Source organism: Mercenaria mercenaria, chromosome 14 (assembly GCF_021730395.1).
Source record: "Mercenaria mercenaria strain notata chromosome 14, MADL_Memer_1, whole genome shotgun sequence".
NCBI classification, from domain to species: Eukaryota; Metazoa; Mollusca; class Bivalvia; order Venerida; family Veneridae; genus Mercenaria; species Mercenaria mercenaria.
The window spans coordinates 12,587,742-12,607,591 of record NC_069374.1 but is presented as its reverse complement, the minus strand read 5'-3'; the positions used below and the strand labels follow the sequence as shown (position 1 = coordinate 12,607,591).

At 34.8% G+C, this 19,850-nt stretch overlaps 1 protein-coding gene across 1 annotated transcript in view; it reads right to left on the bottom strand.

Moving 5' to 3' along the window:
• Positions 1–14,762: 14,762 nt before the first annotated feature.
• LOC128548367 (chloride channel protein 2-like) overlaps positions 14,763–19,850 on the bottom strand; it is a 52,970-nt gene continuing 47,882 nt past the window's right edge. Inside the window, exons 24-26 of the mRNA XM_053522957.1 lie at positions 17,781–17,885; positions 17,299–17,385; positions 14,763–15,214 (exon numbers count right to left, since the gene is read on the bottom strand). Of these exons, the coding sequence (XP_053378932.1) occupies positions 14,984–15,214; positions 17,299–17,385; positions 17,781–17,885 (423 nt within the window). The 3' untranslated portion in view covers positions 14,763–14,983. The remainder of the gene's footprint in view (positions 15,215–17,298; positions 17,386–17,780; positions 17,886–19,850) is intronic.

Below are 19,850 nucleotides of genomic sequence, written 5' to 3'. Positions count from 1 at the left end.
GACAAAAGGCAAATTGTCACTTTTGCATCTCAGCTATATCCAGGAAAAACCGGTTATTTCCTAGATGCTTATGATAAGTGTGTGGCACAGCCTTACGGGTATTTACTAGTAGATATATCGGCAAATACTGACCAACGCTTTTCACTAAGAACAGGAATATTTCCAGGAGAAGAAACAACATGCTTCCTCCCTTTAGACTATAAATGAAACATGGAACCTATATTGACATCAGATGTATAAAAGACGTTATTATGGACACGTTGTTAGAGAACAACAAGGACTTTTTAAAATATTTATCAGTGTCTAGTCCTAAACACAGGAAGCTGTTATTAGAAAACTCTACCAATAGTCAACTGGATGTACTTTGTGCCTTATTTTTTAATTTTTTACACGACACAATACCTATAAATAAGAATGACCTTCAATCTTTGTCATCATTTCAAAAGGTTATTCATTTACTTGCAGACAAAACTGTAAAACGTGCGGAAAAAAGAACATTATTGATAAAAAAAAAACAGAATCTCGTATTCTTATTTTTAAAGATTGTTTTACCAGTAATAAGTAAGAATGAGTAGAGAGCTGATATTATTATCAAAGGCTCAGTATGAACTACTCAAAAAACAGTCTACGTCTAAGCTGGAAGACCATAGTGAGCAGTTAAAACAGCAACCTATCTCTAAACTGGAACACAGTGAGAAGTATTTACAAGTATTAGATGAAAGCAAAGCATCTGAACGACAAGAAGAGGACTTCATTTTTAAATTGATACAAATAACATTGCCTAAAAACATTTTAAACAAGGCCAAGGCTTTATATACCTTTATGAAACAGAATTCCAATAACGTATTATCTTGGGACAACACAGGCCGTATCAAAGTGCATGACAAAGTTATTCCAAACAGTCATATCGTAGATTTGATTAGATATACTGTTTCACATTTAAGTAGACGTGAGCCAGAGGGACTGAGTGAATTTTATTCCGCTCTTGAGGAAATAAATACTGAAGTTTGATAACTAGAAAAGAACACAATCAAACAGGCGCAGGATATGTGAGAGGCAAATCATCACAAATTCCAGGAGAATTATACAAACAAAATATTGAAAAGAAACCACATAAAACACAAATACAATGGTTAAAATATTAGTTTTTATTGTTATCTCTTTATTATATTACAAATGAAATAAAATGAAAATAAATTTAAGAATGTACAAATGAGTGTTTTTTGGGGGTATTTTTTAACTACTTATCCCATAGCAGACTAATTAAAATCCGTAAGGAAATGTATTGAAATTATCACCAATAACTCTTTTAGTAGAAACCATTTTGTAACCTTTTGTTTCTTTACGATTATAAAGGATGTTTGATTTTTTATTACGACATATCTTTCTTTCATTGACAACATTGCCCGATTTTGATTTGTCTGTTATGATTATCTCTTTCAATGTATCAAAGTTTATCAGTTTGCTGTTGGTATAACTTTTCAATGAAAATCCGCGTACTTTACATTCCTGTGTATTTTTGTTGGTTAAGTAGGCGTAACTCTTAGGTCCTGTAGTTACAAACTCAGTTATGTGCTCCCCAGGATTAAGCTCATTGGTCAGTTCACCCAAATAATCCCCAAGCTTAGGCTCAGCAAGTCCCGCCTTGGTAATATAGATACAAGAATCAGTGTCCATGTACAATACCCTCTGACCTAACATTTCCAACAGAGAGTACAATTTTAATCTAGCATAGCATGTTGTGAAAGCTGCAATAAACACATTTGCTTTGGTGTCATCTGGCACATAATTCTTGTTATGTTCCCACTCCATTATTAACATGTCTTTCGATATAACGTGAAAATTTGTCACGTTTTTTGTACTGTCCGATATCATTTGAAAGAATTTGTCCTCTTGGCTCTCATGGAAATAGGTTGTTTGTCTCAAGTTTTGTTTTTGTCCAAATTTACCCCAGAAGCTGAAAAAACACAATGAACTAAGTCAATACTGTAGTGAAAAAATATCGTTCTAAACAATTATGTTTTGGAGAAAAAAGAAAATATAAAACTACTTTCAAATATTTTTTTTTATATGTCTTCTATTTTTTTTTTTTTTGAAAATTTTCTGATTTTTTTTTTTTTTTTTTTTTTTTTTTTTGAAAATTTTCTTATTTTTTTTTACAAAAAGCACTATGTATTTCTATGTAAAACCATTATATTTTTTTAAAAATATATATTTTTTTTAAAAATTTTCCAATTTTTTTTTTAATTTTCTAATTTCTCTTGAAAATTTTCTGATTTTTTTTTAAAAAATCTGTTTTTTATTTTATAAAAAAAAATTAACTTAAAATTAAGAAAAATTATTCTTAGTGAGTTACCTATTCAAACACAACTTGGCCAAGGCTCTTTGACCCTTGTTTTGTTGTATGTTGTTGTAATCCAGTTGAATGCCTTCTTTTTCCCCAATAGTTAGAAATGTATTTAATTTTATCTTCCTCTGTCTTGATCCAGCCAGGCCAACCAGAACTTTTTTGCTTTAGTTTTAGGAATGTATTAATATATTCCGTGAAAATACCCCCTGTTTTTGTGGCTGAGTCATATTTCTCTGTTTGAGGAAAATGATACACTTCATAGATTTTAATGAGTCTGTACCCATTTTCTACAGCTTTATGTATTTCGGGAGTGCAATAGGTTCCTACGATCATTCGTTGTTGATCTGTACAGTTGCATTTGACTTGACTTTCTTTTTCCGCGCAAGTTCTACATAGCTGGAACTTTAGCTTTCCATTGATCTCGCGAACAGCTGGATGGATCTTCATTAAACTCAATTTTAGCTTCATTGTAAGGTCTTCTCCCACGTGTTCAAATGGGGCACTTGACCGCTTCAAGGAACGAAAGGCCTAAAATTAGAAATACTATTAAATGATTTCTAGTCATGAACCGCTCGACGGATCTTCCTCTAACTTGAACTGTAGCATCATAAGGTTCTCTCTCAAACATATTCAAATGGGGAGTTTGGCCCCTTTTGAAGCCACTAGAGCTAAAAATAGAAGTACCTTTAAATGACTTCTTCTTTTGAAACACTTGGTGGATCGTCATCAAATTTGGTTTGTAACATCAATGTAAAGTTCAAATGGGGACACTTGGTCCCTTTTGGGCAACTGAGCTAAAAATATAAATATCTAGAAAGGACATCTTCTCATGAACTGCTTAAATAGATCTTCATGAAACTTGGTCTGTAGCATAATTGTATGTTCCGCTCCCAAATTTATTCGAATTAGGGCAACCGGTCCCTTTAAGCTAAGGCATAAATAGAATTACTTTAAAACGACTTCTACCTATGAACCGCTGGATCATCATTATGCTTGGTCTGTAGCATCATTGTAAAGTCTTCTACCAAACTTGTTCATATGCGGTAACTCAGCATCCTTTGAGGGGACTCTAGAGCTGAATATAGAAATATCTTTAAACAACTTCTTCTCATGCACCGCTGGATGCGTCGCCATCAAACTTGGTCGAGATCTGTAGCCATTTTAAAGAGACCTTCCAAAATACCCCCAGCCTGCTCCAGTTTTCTGTGTGTGTTGTTTCTATCCAATAGTAGTAGTACAACCATATAGTGTTTGAAATGTGCGACAGTTGACAAACAGTTGTCTATGTGTGTTGTTTCCATCCAAAATTGTAGTGTAGTGGTTGAACTGTTTGTCATCTGTCACACTATCATTATTAATCAACTTCTAAGTTGCCTCTGGAACTTCCGACACCTGGAGCATATTATGATCCTCTTCCAAAGTTGCACACTTTCCAGCTTGTTTAAGCTCTGAAATTCAGGTGAGTGATATAGGGCCATCTAAATATATCAAAACATAAGGTTGGCATCTGAAAAATGTGAACACTCATAAACTCAGCTCGAGTTTTGGGGTCACGAACACTTTTTTTTCTAAAAGATCAGATAACCAGCCTATACGTTTATATAAATCATGTGATAGTAAACATGACAAAAAGTTTCAATAAAATCAATCAATATATAAACTTGGGGGACATCCACATTTCAACACAATGCAGCATAAATATTATAACAGGTACATTTCATGATTAAATCCTATTTTTTTTAAAAATAAGTAAGTCTAGGTCAGATTCTGAAATGTATAAATAGTATACAGTCGGACATGAAGAACTACCTCATATGTTGGTTTGTCTCGGACATTTCATTATGTCGCGTAAGCGTTGGGACGCTTAACATATTTCGTTGCGCCTTCCTAGCGCGAACATAAGTTTGGAAGCTTGGCACGTGTGACAGCGCAACAAAATGAATTATAAACTTGTCATAATGAAATACTTAACGAGACAGAACAAAACATTTATTTTGAATGGCGCGCGCACCATCTACAAAAATTTCGTGTTGGTTCGTTTGCACGCCGTATCCAAAGACGACATGAAATGTTTCATTGTTCGAGTTGGCGTTTGCGCCATTAACAAAGATTTCATGTTGGTGCGCGCTCCAAAATGTAATACATTGTTTCGTTATGTCGTGTTGGCGTGCGTGCGCACACGCGCGCGACTTAGCACATTTCATTATGTCGTCCTGATGCGCGCAAATGTGCTAAATTAACCATGCACATACCAATGCGACATCCGAAATGTCCTAAATTAGCCGCCATAACTTTATTGTGATTGACTATCCTACGTTAATTCTACTTTAAACTATCACTATCAAATCGCCTTCAGAAGTATAAATTTGAAGCTGAACATGGAGAACTATCTTTAGCTTAAAGTATTATGAATATCTAACTACTTCATAATCTTACCGAAGGTTTATAAAGCTTTGAACTATTACTATAAACACGGGCATTGCCATAAGAAATAGATGCGTGTCTCTATTTGTTGACCTCTAAATAAAGAACGCATTCCTTTTCTTCGAGACGAGGGCTGTTCAAATAGAATGTCGACTGTTGCTGTCAAACGCCGCCTATTGCATATAGTGTAATGTAAATATATTGCAATACGCAGTCTTTAAGTACTGATCAAACTATTTTCGTAACATTCACGCTCACCGGTGAAATGCATATAGAAAATTCATATTACCATGGATACATAAAAGGCGCTGTCACTTTTAAGCTGTAATAATTTGAACTTGACTGTTCTTATATATTCTATATTGCATACAAAGTTATTCTGCTTGCATACTAGAAATTCCGCCAAAGTGCAACAAGACGTCCAGGCAACGTGTACGCAAAACAGGACTTTGTTAGAACGATGGAGGCGAAAGTAAACGACAATTAACCTAAACAAGAACTGCTGTTTACAGCACACGTCATACGGGTATCTGACCGTGATACAAAATGAATTTTGCTTCAAAAGTGTCCTCGTACAAGTGTAAGAAGACTGTTTCGCAGAAAGAAGAAGTCAATACTGTTGAATTTTTACTTTTTTCAAAATTTTTATTTTGTGAATAGCATATTCATATGCAATAAAAAATAGGTGTCAATACAACAAATTGAGATACAAAATTGCATACATCTTCAAGCCTCTTTAACAATATGAACAACTGCACAACAAGGCACATTTCTAGGTACAAACACATTAGAATTATGAACAAGAGAAATACATGTATACACTGAAAGCATTTTAATTACTAGTATCTAACTTTGGGCAATATCTTTATTTAAAGCCTTCACATAATGAGTGTATTAAACAAAATCATGTCAATGGGGTTTCCATGGCAACACGAGATATGTAATTTGAAAAAAAAAAAACATACAAAAATAAAATGCAAGTATATATTGTAAAAAATATGTGATTCAGAGAGGCATATTATATATACTCCTGATAGTAACAAATGGGGATTAGAGATTGCTTCTGAAAGAAGTACAAGTCTGCATACATTTCTTTATTATTATATTATTACAGTATATCAGATTTATATAGGCCCCTTTTCATGCTAAACACATTCAAAGGCGCTTTACATAGCGCGAAGGCAGCCACTCACGGCGCCAAATTCATCCTCAACTAGTACAGACACAGAGCAATTTGACCAGAGGGACAGAGTGAGACAAAGCCCCCAGAACAGAGTGAGAGAAATCTTTTTAGATAAAGGCTTGTCCGGTTAACTTAGCCTAGCACTTTGCAAATAGACAGCCTGATTCGTTAACGTGCCTGGTATATAGCACCTATACAAATGAAGCCATCTTTCCTGGGAAGAACCAGTAAGCCTCTTAGTTAGGTGGGAAGACACTCGAGAGCATCTCAGAAATGTCCAGTGCCTGGACCGGGATTCAAACCCCGGACCTCTGGATTGAGTCAAGCGCGTTACCACTAGACCACAGGGCCATTTAAATAGAAAGGTGAATTATTATGCAAATTATAGCTGGCCATAACAGATGTTTTAGCTTTGACCTGACTGGAAAGCTATGTTCTGTATATCATCTCATTATAGTTTGAAAAGATACAGAACGACCTGTTTGACCTTTGATTTTACCAAATGACCTTCACCTTGAACCAGCATGACTGAAAGAAGCCTTCTGCATGTTGTCTCATTATAAAAATCATTTATGCCAAGCAATACACACTGACTCAAATGATAGTCTGTCAGCCATTGTATACAATTATTTTCGAAGATAAAACACTTAACTACGTTATAATTAGATAGTGCAAAAGAGACAGATGAAATGACATTGAAATTGTTTAACTTTAGTTTTCTCATGTATGTGCAGACTCTCACTAGTGTCACAGGCTAAAACTGCTGTCTGAGTTCTGCACATGTATTTCTTACTTAAGAACTGGTGTCGAAAATCAGTATTTAGAGGATCTAACATGATGTATCAAGTCTTGATCTATGTTGTAAATTCCATTTCTTTTCGTGATCTGTTGTCCTATGGGTATTTGAGCAAAAACATTTTACTAAATCTAACAATACAAGTAGCTGTTTTGTGATGCTTCAGCTTCAATCCAGATCTATAAAATGGACTTTATTTTTTTCTAATTTCTTGCGGGCAAAGGTGTGTAACCATTTAGCCAAATCTATGAGACGCTAAATACAACAAAGTTCGATGAAAATCATAACTGCAGTTTCAGAGAAGATATAAATAATGAAGGAAGTTTAAAATCAAACTCTTAAAGGGGGTCAATCACATTTAAACAACATTTAATGACATTTTTTACTTTTTGTATATTCTGGTAGAGAATTATTTAAGGAACAAAAAGACCGATTACATAGAGTTAGATTCCTATTTGAAATGTATATTTTATTATTTTTATAAAATTTTGTAATTACTCCCCTTTAATATGTAAGTATTTAAAAAGCTGGGTATTTCTTTTTATTTCGATACAATGTCTAGTTTTACATTTGCATTTGATAGACATATCAACTATTGAACAATCTGAACCAAAATGCAAGTTTAAAAGCTGTGCGTAGCTTCTGAATTCATTTATTTCCAATCTATCTTGGTTGCGCAACCAAGATAGGCAAAGGGAGGTAATAATAATTTTTCAAACTTGCGTTTCTAATGAATTCCATCTAAATACACAACTTTTAATGCAAATATTTTACAAATATATTACAATATGTCTAATATTTATACATTTCCTTAGGCAAAGTATGTTTATCAAATTTATACTTATGATAAAATAACTCTATCTTGGTTGGGCAACCAGGATAGGAAAATGAAATTTTAAAAATACCTCCAGTGAAAATCTAATTTGTATTAAGTGTTAAGTGAACATAAATGAGTGTAAATGATCAGATGCTGAAGTTTCGAACAAATCCGTTACATGGCCAAAATCTGATTATCCACCTTTAACGGTCACAAATACTTTCTTCATACAAGAAAGATGTGGCAATATAAAAAAATATATATATAATTCTAATGATTATACTGATTCTAATAATAAAGCATAATTTAACAAATAAATTCTACTGATGACAAATATAGAAAACAACAGCCTCAATAATGACCTTGTCAATAAGGACAATCAAAGGTACAAATATTTACAGCTGCAATGATAACTGAAAATAGAGCAGCTACAGTGATAACTGTTTAACCATTATCATGCTTCTGCCTTTGCGATCAGCGTAGATCATGATCAGCCTGCACATCTGTGTGAATAGCGAACAGTGCAGATCATGATCAGACTGCACAGATGTGCAGGCTGATCATGATCTACGCTGATCGCTATTCAGTCGCTATCTTTTTGGTAAGAACCCCTTTTAACACTTAATGGCACTGTCTAAATTGAAAGATGGACAAGTTCATTAAAGAAATTTAGCAGGGAAAGGGTTAAAGAACAGAGCACACAAGGACTAGTCTTGCTGCTGATCAAACATTGCATTGACACTGGTACCACACTGACAACAGCAATGCCAACATAAATGTAGTAGAATCTGAACATATAACACCAACCTCTCTGGTAAAACCTTTGTATATGAACAAAAACTCTGCTTAAATTGTTTCAACTGGAACAAAATCAGGACCCCCATATTAAAATCAACTCAGTATCTACATGTATGTATGGCAGTTCACAAAGAAAAAACAACTAGATACAGGGGCAATAACTCAAATGCAAAGTAGATCCATATTATGCACATATGCACCAAAATCATCTAAATATTTATACACATGATGAAACAAGAGGACCATGATGGTCCTGAATCGCTCACCTGTCCCCACATGACCCAGTTTTGAACTGAGTATGACATCGTTTTTTCTATTATTTGACATAGTGACCTAGTTTTTGAGCTCATGTGACCCAGTTTTGAACCTGACCTAGATATCATCAAGATAAAAATTCTGACCAATTTTCATGAAGATTCATTGAAAAATATGGCCTCTAGAGAGGTCACAAGGTTTTTAATTATTTGACCTACTGACCTAGTTATTGATGGCACATGACCCAGTTTCGAATATGACCTAGATATCATCAAGGTCAACATTCTGACCAATTTTCATGAAGATCCATTCAAAAGTATGGCCTCTAGAGAGGTCACAAGGTTTTTCTATTTTTAGACCTGCTGACCTAGTTTTTGACCGCACGTGACCCAGTTTCAAACTTGACCTAGATATCATCAAGATGAACATTCAGACCAACTTTCATACAGATCCCATGAAAAATATGGCCTCTGGAGAGGTCACAAGGTTTTTTTATTATTTGACCTACTGACCTAGTTATTGATGATACGTGACCCAGTTTCGAACTTGGCCTAGATAACATCAAGGTCAACATTCTGACCAATTTTCATGAAGATCCATTGGAAAGTATGGCTTCTAGAGAGGTCACAAGGTTTTTCTATTTTTAGACCTACTGACAAAGTTTTTGACCACAGTTGACCCAATTTCGAACTTGACCTAGATATCATCAAGATAAACATTCAGACCAACTTTCATACAGATCCCATGAAAAATATGGCCTCTAGAGAGGTCACAAGGTTTTTTTTATTATTTGACCTACTGACCTAGTTATTGACGGCACGTGACCCACTTTCAAACTGACCTAGATATCATCAAGGTGAACATTCTGACCAATTTTCATGAAGATCCATTCAAAAGTATGGCCTCTAGAGAGGTCACAAGGTTTTTCTATTATCTGACCTACTAACCTAGTTTTTGATGGCAAGTGACCCAGTTTCGAACTTGACCTAGACATCATCAAGGTCAACATTCTGACCAATTTTCATAAAGATCTTGTGAAAAATATGGCCTCTAGAGAGGTCACAAGGTTTTTCTATTTTTAGACCTACTGACCTAGTTTTTGACCATACGTGACCCAGTTTCGAACTTGACCAAGATATCATCAAGGTGAACATTCTGACCAATTTTCATGCAGATCCCATGAAAAATGTGACCTCTAGAGTGGTCACAAGCAAAAGTTTACGCACGGACGGACGCACACACTCACGCACGGACGGATGACGGACGCTGCACGATCACAAAAGCTCACCTTGTCACTTTGTGACAGGTGAGCTAAAAAAGTGAGGAAAACCTTTAAGACGGAATAACATGGTCATTACTTGTTACATCTCATTTTTCAAACACAACATTTTTCACTGACAAATTTTAAGTATTTGATAATAGCTGTTCTCATGATAACATAATATGGACATTAGATGACAAAATTAACAACAGCACGTCTAACATAAAGCATCTACAAAAATAAAACACAGAAAAGATCATAAACATGTTTTGCCATAGCCAACGAAATTTAAATTGTTAAAGATTCAAAATAAAGACTCACAAAAATAACTATAAACTGTTTTTGATATATATATAAAAATTTACAACAAATGCTTGGTTATTTTACAATTTCATTTTCAAACAGATCAAAAGCAAAGTTTCTGAATAACACTATATAAACATTTACATCTTCAGACCAGCTGAACAAAACAGTGAGGCACAGCCACACCTTCAAGAGCTGTCACCGAAAATGGCATTATATTATGGTCAAAACAAATGTCTCTAATAATATGAATACATTCACGATAGACTGGCTACCAACCTATTTGATAGACTGGCTACCTGCATTCATGATAAGACTGGCTACCTATCTACATGATAGACTGGCTACCAGTCTCTGAACTTATGTCTTTTGAATTTTCTTTTTTGCATACCTTAAAATCATATTTACTTATCTTTAGGAATCAGCTACTATATTGGAAAGTACTGATTTCTTAGTCTAAGGGTGACAAGGTCCTGAACTCTTGTATTTTAAGGAAAGGTTATATTTTAGGTTAAGATAAGCAAGGTTTTACTGCAAAACAGACTATAAGACATCAAGCAGCAACTGGTTTGACTGGCATGACTGTTTTCCTAGCTTAAAGAATACAAAAATATACAAACAAATGCAGGTATCACAGTCTAGCTCTTTATACAGCTAGTCAACAGCTAGATGTACATGTATATATTATAAAGAACTATTTCTCAAGACCATTACAGATTTAATAAAGAGGTATATTGTCTAACAGATAATGCTAGTTTTATGAAAAGCTTCCCAACAGTTAAGTAGATACAGAATGGACATGAAATTAAGCTAATAGATCTCTGACCTCAGTTTGATCTTGACCTCGGACCTGAAGTGTGAGTTGGGTTGTGCACTCTGCACATAATCTTGGTCAAGTAAACAATTGATATTAGTTTGATGAAAATCTTCCAAGTGGTTTAGACAATGTGGAGTGTTACATGAAGCTAAGCTATTTGACCTTTGATTTCCAACTACCACCTAGCAACCTGAGTTTTGAGCTCTGATGTTAAAAATTAATGCTAGTTTTATGACCCTCTAAGAGTCTTCCCAGCAAATTAGAAGATATGGACAGACATGACAAAAAAACAGACAAATGGACAAACATACTGGACTCCAATACAACCTTGATACATCTAGTATCTGGGGGTAAAATTATCAGGGTAATTATCCAGCTCTTGACTGTTATTTTCATTAAATGCTGCATGTTAATCAACTGTTTAAAAGACTATTTATATAATCATTTTTTTTAAACTCTTCCCAGCCACAACTTATGGGGCATAATACACCCATTTGCAGGGCAATAAAAGAAATTACTGGTGGCAGAGAGATGGGGGAAGGGGTGCCTGTGTTGGATGAGAGACACTAAGATTTCAAAAAAACTTAATTGAAAGTAAAAAATGAATTGGGCTGAGGTTCTGGGGACCTTGTAACAGGAAATTAGTCAGGTCTCTGTGACCTTGACCTTTTAGCCAATTACACCAAAATCAATACGAAGCGTCCTCCAGTGGGGCTTAGTCATTCTGCAAAGTCTGAAAGCCACAGCTATATATACTTTATTCGGGAAATGGAAAATGTTACTGGCATTTCCTTGATATGTCCCATTTTTCAGAAAGGGTCTACAAAAACTATAATCATAATTTTGTAGATCTCCAGAGGAAATAGGAGACTTGTTGGGTTTTAAAGATATCTCAGCCACAGTGATTTGGTTGCCAATACTGTATTTTTAATTAATAAATGTGTGAAAGTTGGTCCATGGAAATTTATTTTAAAACAAGAGTGCCAGACTGTCACAAAATACGCCCGTCTAAATAATATTTATTATTCAGTTACATATCATAAAGATTTCAAGTAATTCAACGGCCATAATCCAAGAGTGCCTGAGGCGATTTGGCTGGTTATCGAACTTGGCCGAGATATGATGCCCACAAACATTACCAGCAAGTTTGGTGAAGATTGGATGAAAACTGTTCGACTCAGAGAGCGGACAAGGCTAAATTCGCAGTTTTTCGAGTGATTCAAGGTCCATAATCCAAGAGTGCCTGGGGCGATTTGGCTGGTTATCGAGGTATTATGCCCACAAACATTACCAGTAAGTTTGGTGAAGATGGGATGAAAACTGTTCAACTTAGAGAGCGGACAAGGCTAAATGCGCAGTTTTTCGAGTAATTAAAGGGCCATAATCCAAGAGTGCCTGGGGCGATTTGGCTGGTTATCGATCTTGACTGAGATATTATGCCCACAAACGTTGTCAGCAAGTTTGTTGAAGATCGAATGAAAACTGTTCAACTTAGAGAGCAGAGAGCGGACATGCTTTTGGATGCCTCCCGCCTGCCACAGGTGTTCACATAATACGCCCCGCTCTTTCTTCCGTTATATAATAAATATGGACTGGGCAAAATATAAGTTATAATCTGAACACATTTATGTAAAGTCACACTGGGTCCACTGTGATCGAAACAGAAAATGAGGTAAACATATTAGAACACAGAAATTGGAATGCAAAACACATTATGGTGCCCTATACTTGGTATAGCCTATTTTGAATAGCAACATTTTACATCCATGTCTTACATAGTAACTTATGAAACAAATTTGCAATTTTCTTTACTTACTCTTAAAATAAATATCAAATCAAACTTAATTTCAACAATTAATTTTTACAGCAAAAATATGTCCAGCTGATTAGGTTCTTTTACTATCAACTCAGACAATAACACCTAAATGCTGATCACATTTTGTTAATAAATAAGTAACAGCATATACTTAATTCAACAAAAAATCTGCTTAAAAATCTTGAAGAAAATGTCAATACAAACAATGTAAGTTATGTATTTATGTAAAAATCTAAGACTGTATTGGGCGTTTTAATTGACCTGGCGGGGCGGGGTTTTGCAACAGTCCACTGCATTATTGTGCAGGATAATTAAGTAGTATATTTGGCAACCTGATTTCTTATTCAGTGGCTATCTACCTTACATTGTAACCAATGTAGCATTGAATTTTAGTCGTTGGTTACGGATATTGCTCTTCCTATTTTGCTCGTTTTATGAGATTATCATTATTTGCATAAGTCAGAGATTAACTCCGCCCCACCAGGTCGAATAAAACACACAATAACTACTAACACTCTGCCTGCCTACAATCAAAACAAACTAAAGTATATGTTTTCAAAAAATAGCAAATTGCCACTTGCTATTATTAATTACACACATGTTAAGAGACAGACATAAGGATAACAACCAGACTAGAATTCACTACATCTTTTACACCATTTTTCCATCATTCATTACCATAATATCAACAAGAATATTTTTTGCATAGAGTACAAGTCATTTCTAAAAATTCACATAGCAAAACACAGTACATTACAACTTCCCCCTAAGCAACACTGGTAGGCTGCAAGTAACATCTAGTATCCTACAAAGACTTTAAGCCACTTAACCAGCTACCATAATCATCGATATGTGTAGAATAAAATTTATTAATTTCTGATTCCAAATCCCTGTACTTCTTTGCCCTAACAACAGACATGCTATTCAAGCCCTTTCTTCAATCTGAGGTCTAATTCGTCCTTTTTCACTTTTTGCCGATTCACCAAATTGTATATTGTAGTAAAAGGGTATGTGTTTATGGCAAGAGTAAGCCCATTTCTGAGAGTTGCTCCAATTTACTTGTACCACTCTGAAATATCCCCAGTAACCTTTGGAAGTTCTCATGCAAATACTCACAACTTTAATCACTTTAGTCAGTCATCTTCACTCATTCTCACATACCAGAGGTCTATCATGGTTCCCTAGTGTAAACTCTGGCACATTTAGCCAATATTTTTAGTTCAATTAACCTACAGGTAAAAAGTTTTAGCCAATCAGAGACATTTCTCAACATATCATCACAACCAATCAAAATCGGGCTTAAAATGTGTCATGTCTTTTCGGATACAGACACCAAATTACAAAAAATATTACTTCTAGAGGTAATTTTTTTTTTTTTTTTTTTTTGTTGGGTTTAACGTTGCACCGACACAATTTTAGGTCATATGGCGACTTTCCAGCTTTGATGGTGGAGGAAGACCCCAGGTGCCCCTCCGTGCATTATTTCATCACGAGCGGGCACCTGGGTAGAACCACCGACCTTCCGTAAGCCAGCTGGATAGCTTCCTCACATGAAGAATTCAACGCCCCGAGTGAGGCTCGAACCCACATCGATGAGGGGCAAGTGATTTGAAGTCAGCGACCTTAACCACTCGGCCACGGAGGCCCCTCTAGAGGTAAATGAATAGAGAAATCTTTATTAATTGCAGTCATGTAATATCGTCTTTACTCATTCTAGAAAGTACTTTACTTAGATGTTCTTTGAAGTTTAAATTCGGCATGCAGAATAATGGCAAACTCTAATTGGCTGAAATCACTCCTGGTAGTAATTACGATTGGGCATTCTTTCCAAATAAACGAAAGAAAAAAATCAGCGGTGAAAAATCTGATGGATGAGAATGTCTCCACTCTACACAGGGTTGCATAATCATATAATCTGTAACTTGCAAAGTTAAAGAAAACATTTAACATAATCTTCTTTATTATTTTATAATGTAAAACTGAAAATCAAACCACATTTTGGAAGATAAGTTTTGTTTGAACACTTCTGAAAGATCAGTATTGCACAGTAACACTTGAAATATCTTTGATTCGTTGACATTAATACAATAATATCTTTTCACACTTTGTTCATTACAATCTTTCGCATCTGATATTTTTAGCCAATCAGACAGGCCCATTTATTCACACCTGAGAAGACTGGTTCACATTTTCATTTTCATCATTCAATTTTACACTAAATCTGTTGACCAGTCTATATCCATCTGGTTCATCTGAGTGCTCAACCTGAAGTTGCTGGGGGTCATCAAGTTCATCTTCAGAGTCAGAATATTCCTCACTAGGTTTTCTTTGAGGCTTATACTTCTTCTTTCTCTCTGCTTGTTCATCTATGTGACCTTGGATAGCATGCCGAAGCTGGAATTAATGAGAAAAAGAGTGGTTTTATTGACATGTACATTTGCAAGCTTTCTTCATGACTGTATGTTTTGCTGAGAGTTAACCTTTAGGTCAGAGACCACCAATTCAAAAAAGTACAGGGAACTTACTGGGAATGAGGTAAGTGTATACCTGGGAATAAGGTAACGTCTGTGCGTTCTGATTGGTCAGTGATGTAAACAAACCCAGGAAGTGATTATTTTTTCAAAATTGATATTTTTTCACTGCATTTACAGTATTTTATTATACATTTTGACAAAATTTGCTACATTTTATGTGTATTGAAAAAAAGTTTTATCAAACGAATTTCTCCCGCCATGTCAATGATGTAAACAGGGGGTCATCTCATTCACGCGAAAATTACTTAAATAAAGTATCACTATTCATATGTTTTTCGTCCGATATTTTGGTAGAACTAAGACAGTTCTTGAAAAACTTGTAATTAGATATACATGTTTCGATGTATGGAAGGCCGTACACGCCATAATGTTACAATGTAAGTCTATGGGAAAACAATTGGTGGTCTCTAACCTATAGTAGAGCTAAAACATGACTTTCGTCGGAAGCCACCACAGGTAATGTAAATGGCCACAAATCTGTTGTAAATGATGTAGAAAGACGTTTTCGTGCAAAAATAAGCGTGAAATTTGATTTTTGTTAAATTTTGGCCTCTTTTTTTAACAGATGTGCCCATTTTTATCTGAGCTTTTGAGCCAAAAAGGATATTTTTTATCTATGTAATGTTAGAGAATGATCAAAATTATTAGACCTTATTTCTATTTTTTACGGAATGAATCGTATTTCAGCTTCCAAGTCAAATCAAATGCAGATAACTGAAATTTTCACGAAAAATTGCAATCTGACGACGACAGGGACTGAGTCTGGGCATATAAATCGACAGGGGGTGACCTCAGTAAACTGTCCATATCTTTCTGAAAACTGAACATTTCTTGATGAAACTTTGTAAGACATTTGGTATTGGATCATGTTTCACAATATCACTGTAAAATTGGAAAATGTGATACGAAACATTCATCTATAGGTCAGAGACCACCAATTCAAAAAAGTACAGGGAACTTACTGGGAATGAGGTAAGTGTATACCTGGGAATAAGGTAACGTCTGTGCGTTCTGATTGGTCAGTGATGTAAACAAACCCAGGAAGTGATTATTTTTTCAAAATTGATATTTTTTCACTGCATTTACAGTATTTTATTATACATTTTGACAAAATTTGCTACATTTTATGTGTATTGAAAAAAAGTTTTATCAAACGAATTTCTCCCGCCATGTCAATGATGTAAACAGGGGGTCATCTCATTCACGCGAAAATTACTTAAATAAAGTATCACTATTCATATGTTTTTCGTCCGATATTTTGGTAGAACTAAGACAGTTCTTGAAAAACTTGTAATTAGATATACATGTTTCGATGTATGGAAGGCCGTACACGCCATAATGTTACAATGTAAGTCTATGGGAAAACAATTGGTGGTCTCTAACCTATAGCCTGCTAAATTTCTATAATGAATTAGTTCATCTTTCAATTTAGACAGTACCATTAACTGTCAAATGGGGTGCATACCAAAAAGATGCTGACTGAATGGCGAACACTTCAGATCATGATCAGACTGCACAGATGTGCAGGCTGATCATGATCTACACTTGTTGCAAAGGTAGAATAAATTGTGTCCAGAATTGTAAGGGTTAAGTGACACAGACAGATGGTCATTTGGAAACTATCATTTTTTTATGGCAGAGGAAGATCCCAGATGTCCCTCCACCTATTATTTCAGAGATGAGTGTGGTGTGAACACTGAAAAACCGCTAACATTCTACATCCATACATTCATACTGTGATGAGGGCAACTCATTTGCTATCAATGAAACTGACCACTCAGCAAAAGTAAATTATCCACCTGCATTTGTCTGAACCAGTTTAGTTAATTTAAATAGCCACTATAGTCATAGCACCAATAAAATTATATGCTTATGATTTTGTCCTCAACAAATTTCTTATTACACACCACTACAAAATGATACTTGGGAGGAAAAATATCTCACCTCTTTCAAAGCCACAACTCCAACCAGCCTTCCTGTATTGGTGACATAAGCATGGTTCAACCCCAGTAATGAAAATAACGAATGGACCTAAAAATAAGAAAAAAAATCTTCAAGATAAATGATGAAGTTGAAAACGTTCCCTTTCTGCAAAATATTAATGATGTTAAAAGATTCCACTCCAAGTAAATGATGAAGTTGAATATTTTCACTCCGAGTAAATGATGAAACTGAAAATTTTCACTCCAAATAAATAATGAATTTCTAAATTTTCACTTAAAGTAAATAAAATTTGTTGAAACTTTTCACTCCAAGTTAATAAAGTTTAACAGAAAGTTTTCACTCCAACTAAATGAAGAGGAAAATTTTCCCTCCAAATAAATAACATTGTACGAAATTTTAACTGAAAAGAAACTGTACTGTTGAAAATGTTTAATACAAGCAAGTTTTCACTCTTTCTGTGAAAAATCTGCTGTAATCCTTACTTTATGTAATGAAGTTCTCTCGACCAGCTGGAATGGAGCAGGATCTATCTGGCAACCTTCCCAGTCAATAACCTTCATCAGCTGATTCTGTTCCCATGCCTCTAGCTGTAACATAATCATCTATATCATATGATCTATAAATAAACTATTTTCCATTGGTCAAAAGTGGTACCTTTCACACTAAATAAATGTGATATTAAACAGTTAACTCCAAATTTCTTTTTGTGTCTATTTGATCTGGTCTCATGTTCACAAAATATTTTCATTTTCAGCTACGTTTGATAATGAAACTTTATTAGACATTCATATCTAAAATGCATGTCTAAAATTAAATATTAAGTTAACAACTATTTCCAAGTGACTATTCAGTATTGATGGTCGACCAATGGTCGACCTCAGTTGGAATTTAGTCTCGAAGTTCTTGTAAAAGCTGCTAGCAAAATTTCAATCTCAAACACAGCCGAGTTCAAAGTAATTGTTTTCTGAGCATGGGACTTGAAAGTGTCACTTTGATATAATAAAAACAATTACTGACTCTGATGTCAAATCCAATTGCAAAAGTGTTCAAATATTACTTATTAAAAAAAGTAATATGTTGCTACATGTATGTATGCATTACCGTCAATGTTTTTCAGTGTATCAAAAAAGGAACATCAGAATTTCAAAATTTGTTAACTCTTAACTACACGACGGATGTAAATGTGTATAATTTTCCGAAAGAAATAGTAAAATTACAAAAAGGAACTTGAAGTTTGATTTTTGTTAATGCTTGTAAAAACTGAGAAATAACTTCCAGAAGATAAATCATTTTGTAAACTTTATAATTTGGCACCTGATACTAACATCTTTATATTTCTGTTCTTGATGTCATTGGTCATTCTTGCAATAAACAGAAAAATAACTACAAGAATTTAACCATTACTATTTTCTTACAGTGAAATAGTCACCTTATGACCTGAGACTATGCTAAGTCAAAGCAAATATCTCTAGAGGTTCAGGAGGATGACAAAATACAGAAATCTCTAAACACACAGAACACAGAAACTACATAAATTTAATACAAAAAGAGATGTTGGAAGGACAGTGTGCTCGACTATTCGAAAATGTTTACCAAGATATAAGTAAGAATATGAGAAATGTAATAGAAAATGGGAGTGCGGGGGGGGGGGGGGGGGGGGGGGGGGGGGGGGACTAGAAGGAAGGGAAGTAATAGGGGGATGCGGAGGGGAGGTAAAGCTAGGTAGTATGAAGAAATCTAAGTACTAACCCAGTGACCTTGACCTTTGAGGAACCTGACCCTAACCAAAAGGTGTCTGCCTCTTACTAAGATCAATCATTATGTGAGATTTGATGAATTTGATAATAACAGAAGCAGAAATAAAGATGACATAATGTAACTGGAAAGTTTGTCATAAAACATTAACTTGAATGCAACGGTGATTGGGATGCCAGTGCCACGGTGAGTAAAATAACTCTTCTTTTTCTTCAAATAGTCAAGCTAAAAACATGGACTAATCACTGAATCATGTACATAACCATGAAAATTCATGCTTAATCACAGAACAGCGGAATAGTCAATGATATTTGTATTCTCTCATAAGCTACAGTGTTCTAGAACTAAAGTAAAGGAAAAAGAAAGTATGTACTTAATGCAAAACTGACTTAACTGCACAACAAGCATTTAACTCCTGTTATTACATTTTAAACAATTCACATTAAAGTCACTGATTCTACAAACAACAGAGGAACATGCAATCAACAAAGTGTAACATACATAACATCTGTGCAACAGCAAGTTTACAACCTAACTGCGTGACAAACCAAATACAACATCATGTATTTTACTAAAAAGCAACAACACTTTTTAACATCTTGTCTGTATTTAAGATTTTTTGCAGCATCATACTTGTGTTCTTTGTCAGCTAACATTACACACTTTCCTTGATATAGTAAAATTTTAAGATGCACCAACACAATTCAAATATACATATTACAGCAACTTCCAAGCTTTTGATAGTGGGGGAAGACCTAGGTGCCCCTTCTGGCATTATTTCAGTTACAGACAAGAGA